The 7,309-nt window shown below is 38.7% G+C and overlaps 1 protein-coding gene across 1 annotated transcript in view; it reads right to left on the bottom strand.

Annotated features, from left to right (window-relative positions):
- Positions 1–267: 267 nt before the first annotated feature.
- EPB41L4A (erythrocyte membrane protein band 4.1 like 4A) overlaps positions 268–7,309 on the bottom strand; it is a gene marked incomplete at its 3' end in the record, with an annotated part of 62,308 nt that continues 55,266 nt past the window's right edge. Inside the window, exons 11-12 of the mRNA XM_010141961.1 lie at positions 1,237–1,328; positions 268–339 (exon numbers count right to left, since the gene is read on the bottom strand). Of these exons, the coding sequence (XP_010140263.1) occupies positions 268–339; positions 1,237–1,328 (164 nt within the window). The remainder of the gene's footprint in view (positions 340–1,236; positions 1,329–7,309) is intronic.

Below are 7,309 nucleotides of genomic sequence, written 5' to 3'. Positions count from 1 at the left end.
ATGAAGAAGGAATTAACTGAAGTTTAAACAATGAAATGAATTCACCTGTACCGATGTTTATAACCTATGGATCCAAACTTGCTGAATTTTCTTGAGAGAGAGTTTGATTCATTCTCTGGCACCCTACGTAGTTTAAAAAATGAGTCATAGTCTGGGTGTATGGTTTGGGTTTTTTTTTTTTTTTCCCCATTGGAAGAAGAGAGGAGAAAAGAAGGAATGAAGAAGGAATTAACTGAAGTTTAAACAATGAAATGAATTCACCTGTACCGATGTTTATAACCTATGGATCCAAACTTGCTGAATTTTCTTGAGAGAGAGTTTGATTCATTCTCTGGCACCCTACGTAGTTTAAAAAACAAAACAACAGAGTAAGATGCATAGCTAGGTCTCAATTACAAAGAAAAGAGAAACAGAGACTTCAGGTTCAAAAAAAAAAAGAAAAAGAATTTTTTTCCTGCTAGTTTCTCTCCATTCCTACCCCCAGGCAGACTCTTACGGGGTTGACAGCTCAAAAAAGCCCTATCTTTTGAGTGCATGCTTTTTTATTTCAGGGTCTACTATAAACTGCTGGCAACAGCAGCCTTTCGCTTAGTATTTTACAGGAGGAGACAAAAACATCATACCACGGTAATGAAACTGCTAAAGGCAGCCCCAAGCATCCCATCAACCACTTCCTAGATGGGCATTCTTGCACATTTCTGCTAGTGTTTTTGCACCAGAAAAATAAAGTGTTTTGAGATATGCAATACTGAAACATTTTACACAGTTGAATAAGTAAGCAAAACATTATGGAAATTCATGAGTCCTTCTACCAAAAAACCCCCCAAATGTATGTGCCTTGTAGGAAATAGTAAGGTCTGAAATCGAAAGGCCTCACTCAAATCAATGCTGCTACAGGAAATTTGGTGGTTAAATAAATAAAAATTTATATGACAGCCTGAATCCTGCCATATACATTTGTGGATACTTCTGTTAAAGCCTACTTTATGCAACCCGAGATGCTGTTCTGAAAAGAGTTCTAAGACAAAAGAAACCACCAAACTACCCAATTTTAAAATTATTGTTTCACGTCATTGTAAGAAAAGGCAACAAACTAGCTTTTACAAGCGTTCTATTACCAAGAGCAAAAACGTGTCTCCAGCCCCTGTTACACCACTCTAGGTATAAGAAGGTTCTTCTTACTCAGTATAATCTCCCACCTTTTGGTAACAAAACCACAACTTCTACATTGCTTACCTGAAAAACATATGATGTTCTACACAGCATTTCCAGAGATGCTTGCATGTGATCTTGTTACGTGCCTCAAAAAAGAAAGAAGTCTCCTTGCACTGAAACCACACCAAAACAAATCAATAATGTTATGAGGGATTCTGGCGTGAAGTGAATGTTCATTTACTGATCATCAGTAAATGGTCATTGATATGACCATCTCATATCAATGCACTAAGAAAATATATCAGTATGAAAAAACAAACCCAACAGGTTCTGTAATTCCATAGAATTTTTGATTTAAAAGTTTGGTTTCTCACTGCCTGAAAATAATTATTTAAAGAATCAATTTCTTAGATACAGAAAAAGAGAAGAGAAAGGAGATCACTGAAGGAACAGAGATGTTTCATTCTTGTTTGTAGATATCAGGGTCTTTTTTAAAAAAATAAAAGCATCAATTTTTTTCAAATAATATGTTTCTGATGTTTTCTGAAATTGCACCTCAGATGTCAAGCAAAAATATGTTCCAAAGGCTTTAACAGTATAGAAAAGGCAAGAATAAAAAAAGAAAGAAACTCTTTGTGATAAACTAACGTGAGACAACAACAGAGAAAATGCACAAAACATTGATGTAGAGAAAAAACAAGGTACAAGTGAAAATGTAAAAGATGAAAGGAAGGAAAGATTTAAAAAAAAATTAGGTGATTTCAGAATAATTAAAAATACTGTGAAAAAGGTCAAAGGTAAAAGCCATGGAAAGAATATTCAAAGCCTAAAATATAATCACTGGAAATCGGCAGTCAGTAGAGCAGACATGAGAAAAAGGCAAGGAGGGATGAAAGAGAATTCAGATGTATACAAACTATGAAATACTTCCAACAGTTAAGAAGCAACAGACACATCACTCTGCTTGTTTTCAACAAGCTAAGCATTCAAGTATCTTCACACAAAACACGCTTCCATATAGCTGTCACCCAGTAAACTTGAAGTGTTCAGTTTTGCATCTGATTTGCACAAGAAATGAGTAGCCCCACCAACTTCAGTGTAAATCCTCAGCAAGGTACGATACTGCCTGTAACAAAACTGCGACCGGAAGCCATTTCCTCGACATGTGAATTATCAAGGCAGTACGACTCCTACCACTTTTCGGCAGCTGGTTTTAGGAAATGGATGCCCTTGCTTTAGTTACACTTCTGCAGTGCCATAGATAGGTAGGTGAGGAGTTCTGGCAAATGCCTCCCACTCTTCATTTAATGATGTATGGTAACCTGCAAGCACCTGTCAAACTGTGAAGTCATTCAGTACGCTCTCTGTAATTCAGAATCACACCTCTAAGAAAAACCAATTGTATCTCTATTAACAGCTGTCAGGTAACCTCACAAATCACAAATTACCTGCCCCAGCAGCCTTTCCTCCACCTTGAAACAACTAACCGTAAAATTGACAGAACTTCGCACCTGTGGTTAGAATAATTAGAATTTCATTCCCTGACAGAAATAAAAAAAAAAGTATTTAGAGACATACATATGAGCTTGTCTTCTCCCACAGCTTAGTTTAGTGGCTGGCTGGAACAGTCCCATGGAGTATCAAAGGAATTAAAACCATCCTCTAGTCTTCTCTCAGCAGCACAATTTCCTCTCTGGGGCATCACAGCAAGAAAGAGGAGCACAGTAAGGCATACAGCCACTGAGAATGACGGAAACTAGGATTTATCTGGGAAAGCTATGCATAGCATAAACTGATTGTAGAGTAGATTAGGCCTATAAATATATTCCTACAGTTCCTTGGAATACAATTTCAGGCTTCACAGGGTCTTTGCCTCTGCAGGACTCAGAGCAAAAATAGGTTTAAAATATAAAAAATAAACCCAGAAACTTAGAAATTGAAGCTCTTCTACAATAGAAGAATAAATCTAAATTACTGGGGAAAAAAAAAAAAAAAAAGATTCCTGGAGAATCTTGAAGACTGTCAGGAGAAAAATCTGTTTATGCTAGAGTTTTCAGGAGTAATGAAACCGGTCTTTCTCCCCCGGCAACCAGAAACAAGAGTTTACCCACTGAAAGATAACACTTTTTAAAAGTTTTTAAAGTTTTAAAGAAGACACATCAAGGGGTACTTTTCACCTGCCTTTTCTAGATCAGACTGTCATCTGGTGTGATTTCATAAATACCCCCTACACACACACCCCTATAGTCACCAGTGCACTTTCGGAATAACATCAGATCGGGCCCGTGGTCTTGCAAACTTCATGCAATACGATGAGTCAATTTAACTTCTGACAGGAAAGAACTCAAAGAAAGAACTCACTTTTAATATGCAGGATCTTGCTCCTTCTTTGTCCACTCCTAAATGTTACTTTTAGGGAAAATATCCTCTGCTGCACTTAAATTTATTTAATTGCATAACCTCGGAGGAGGGAGTTTCTGGGCTGGGGGAAGGAAGAGGCAGAGAGAAGCCAGGATTTTTGGTGGGTTTTTAAAAGAGACTTTTAAATCAGGTGTTTCTCCCATATCTTATTATTAGCCCAGTATGAATGCCACTGGAATTCAGGGAAAGATTCCTATCAGGGAAAAGGTTCTGTTTGTCCATTTTTAATTCAAAGTTTTAGAATTTTTCCATACCCTAAACAAATGGCACGTAACATATGAAAATCAGTAAGTGACTAAAAGACAGACAGTCATACGCATTGCCATATGATTGAAAGATCTGACCAGCAAACACTCCTGATTCCATCCTTTGAAGGCACTGTTTTCAAGGTGGAATAAAGCTCATCTCAGCTCGTAAAAAAAAAAATTTTTTATGATTAACTGCGTGCTAAAACACCTATACTAAGCACGCAGCAATCAAAGGCACTCAGGAAAAAAACAGCATAGCTCTATGGATCAAATTTATGAGCAAGTTAAGGAACTCAAACCCAGAAAATGCAACAACTGCCTAAAAATCAGGGGACGGACAAACAAGCTTTCTGATAACACACTGAGGTTTATTTATCTGAATCTGACCAAAAAACAAATTTCTGAAAACTACTGCACAGTTAAGTTTTTCTACTTAAAGAAAGCAAGCCTGTAACGTGAGTCTCGAAGGTCTTCCACCAACAGAGAGGAGACAATTCATAATTCTTTCACCATTTTTCACTTCTTCAGTGAAGGATTCAGTAACTTACTGCAACTAAGTCCAATATGACACTGCATACAGCACATCTATGTTTAGGATTTCCTCCACTTTAAAAGACTATTTAAGGATTTGTAAGTGCCTACAGAAAAATAAAGCAGTACTGAGGGCAGTAATATCTTCCAGGTTTAATCCTTCTTCCTTAAGGGAAGAAACTGATTTACGTAGGCAAAGCAAGGATGACCTTACCTGTTAACAACATGAACTTCTGTTTCCAATAAAAGGCAGTATTTTTAGCATCTTGAGCAACTGTAAGATGTTCTCATTACAGTAATGAGTAATGAGAGTTACCTGTTGTTTTCTCTTATTCTCATCAAAAGGAACAAAGACCTATTGTACTTTTACTAATGATTTATAGGAAATGACAATTCCAATCTCATTCACTGTTGCTTTGTGCCTCACAAGCTACTCCCTTGATACTCATCCTGTTGCTTTCAGAGTGTCCAGGGTACCAAAGGTGAGGCATCATAAACCATGAAGGCTCACGGCTTCCAGAGCAGTCCCGGTCATCATTCTGGAGATCTCCCCTGTTCTTAGAACCAGCTTTGGTGGTTCAGCTAGTCTTTCAGGAAGCCATTCGTGCTCACCAAACAGGCAGAAAAACACTTACTTTCGTACAGTGATTTTTGATCACATCTGTGACTTGCACCATCAAAGGAGGGGGCAGGACGACAGGGCAGAGGCAGCAAAAGGATGGGCACAACCCTTGCAGCAGTAATTAGTTGTTGAGCTGTTTGACTACCTTTTCCTATTCCTGAAAACATCAAGAAACTAAAAAACTGTGAGGACAAACATAGTATTTGTGTCTCATTTAAAATACTTTAAAAGCTTGACCTGTAGTCTCCAAAACATGCTAAAGCTTATGCTACCATAAGCTCGCCACCATTTTTACCCATGGAAGGAAAGTTAGACTAGCAGAGGGAATGCAGAGAGCTTGACTATACCCTACGAGTTTATAAACAGAAGGGCACTCAAACATGTAGCCACAGCCCGTACCTGTTTCATGCTGACTCTCAAATCAGCCAGAGAACAGATGTGGCAGGGCTTTTGAGACCTCCACTGAACAGCTGGAAATTGGTACAGCACTCCTCCATAAACCCCCCCTCCACTTAACTGAAAGACTGAAAGCACGTTACTAATGCCTTCAAAGGAGACAAGTCAGAGGCGTCATTGCTCTATCCTACCACAAAACGCCTCTGTAACTGCTAGAGCTGACATAAAAGGTCAGGATTGCCCACACTGCCCTTTGCAAACAGCTACCAGCCTGCTCTGCCATGCCAGTGTGATTACACAGCCTTCAAGCTCAGAGATGCTTTGCACCCAGCTAGCTCAGTGTCTCAGCTAGCTCAGGCAGGTCAAGCTCAAGTCCTCCTGGAAAAGAGGACACACACTTAAAATGACAGTTCTTCCCTCTGGTGGTGAGAAAATCCCTTGTTTGTGAAATTCATGGATTACTCCAATGATGAGGGCTACTGTCAGTAGACTTGCTCCATACAGCACTTCACCTGTCCACAGATCACAAATGTTTTGATAACTTCTGATTCAGAGCAGGCTTTAGCTACTACAATTTATAAGAAAGTATATACTGGTTCCCACTAACCCAGAAAATGAAGAAAATGAAGAAAAACCAAACCCCAAACGACAGTAGGAACACTGCCAGCACACATATCACTCTTCCTAGTCACAGTGAGTATTAATATGAATACTGAGGGATACTGAAGAGTAGAGGGATCTTGCCCCATTACAGAGTACATTGCATGTACATGTAATACACGTGCATGTCCACGTAACAGCAACACTAACACTGGCTCTAAAGCTACGGTTTCCCAAAACTCCTCTTTGCCAGGGTAGGCGCATACCTGGATACAATCAATTGTTAACTCCTGCAAGAAATACTCTGTCTTTAAATATTTATATAATGCATACCAGTCATAGTCTATGTAGCAGACAATGTGTTATTACTGGTTACACAAGGTCAATCTTTAATAATATTACACAAGTCAGGAATTAAAATTAACAATGCTGTGCCAGTTTGGATAAGGCATGCCAAGATTGAAATGAGCACATCTCAGCTTTGTATTGTATCAGTTAAAAAAAACAAAGACTAAAGAAGAACTTATTAAAAATGCTGGCAGTAACCCCTTAGTGGCAATGTATTTAAGGTTATGCAGGCATTTTAATCCTAGTTCTCCTTCAGAAAGATTTTGCTATCAAGCCTTGAACCAATCTTACAATCCTTCTAAGGTGACTCCAAAGTTGGTTAAGAAAAGCCAAAAAACCCAGTAATAAACCAAAACAAGCCCAAACCGTTTTATATGATTAACACCACTGCGTTTGCTCACCTCCAGCCTCACTACTCTGGCTTAAGTGGGTGCAAACGACAATGATAGGAATGTCATTTGTAATTCTTAAACCATAATGAAGATCAAAATGCTGTTTTTGCCTGGAATTGGCTAAATGCTAAATTGGATGTTATAATGGAAGGAACATCTCCTCAAACCCTCTTCCATCTTCCTCCCAAAAACGTGAGCTGAATAAATCGAATTCAAAGGTCCTGCCTAGAACTTGAAACTCAAGATAGAACATAGCATGCAAGAGGGCAAGAACTGATAGAGCTGAACCACCTTATTCATGTAGTTACCTTTCAAACTTCTGACACTTATAAAAAGGAGATTAAAAAAATAAAGCATATTGCCAGGTTTTTCTGAGACATTTAAAAGAACACAAAAATCTTGTATTTAGACAAGCTTCAGCCACCAGAATGGGGAGCATTACGTGCTTTGGAATTGCCCTGATGTTTCTCGAGCATGCATCAGTGGTTAGTTTTGCTCCTGAAAAGAGTCTTTGCCGACTTCACCTTATGAATTCAGCTGAGCTGGGCCTCTTTGGCTAAGCGAGACTGCAAGGGAAGCCATGTCTTGAAAGAGTG

Source organism: Buceros rhinoceros, unplaced genomic scaffold, assembly GCF_000710305.1.
Source record: "Buceros rhinoceros silvestris isolate BGI_N320 unplaced genomic scaffold, ASM71030v1 scaffold15168, whole genome shotgun sequence".
NCBI classification, from domain to species: domain Eukaryota; kingdom Metazoa; phylum Chordata; class Aves; order Bucerotiformes; family Bucerotidae; genus Buceros; species Buceros rhinoceros.
Note: the sequence above shows the minus strand (reverse complement) of the source record. Positions and strands in the feature narration are given on the sequence as shown.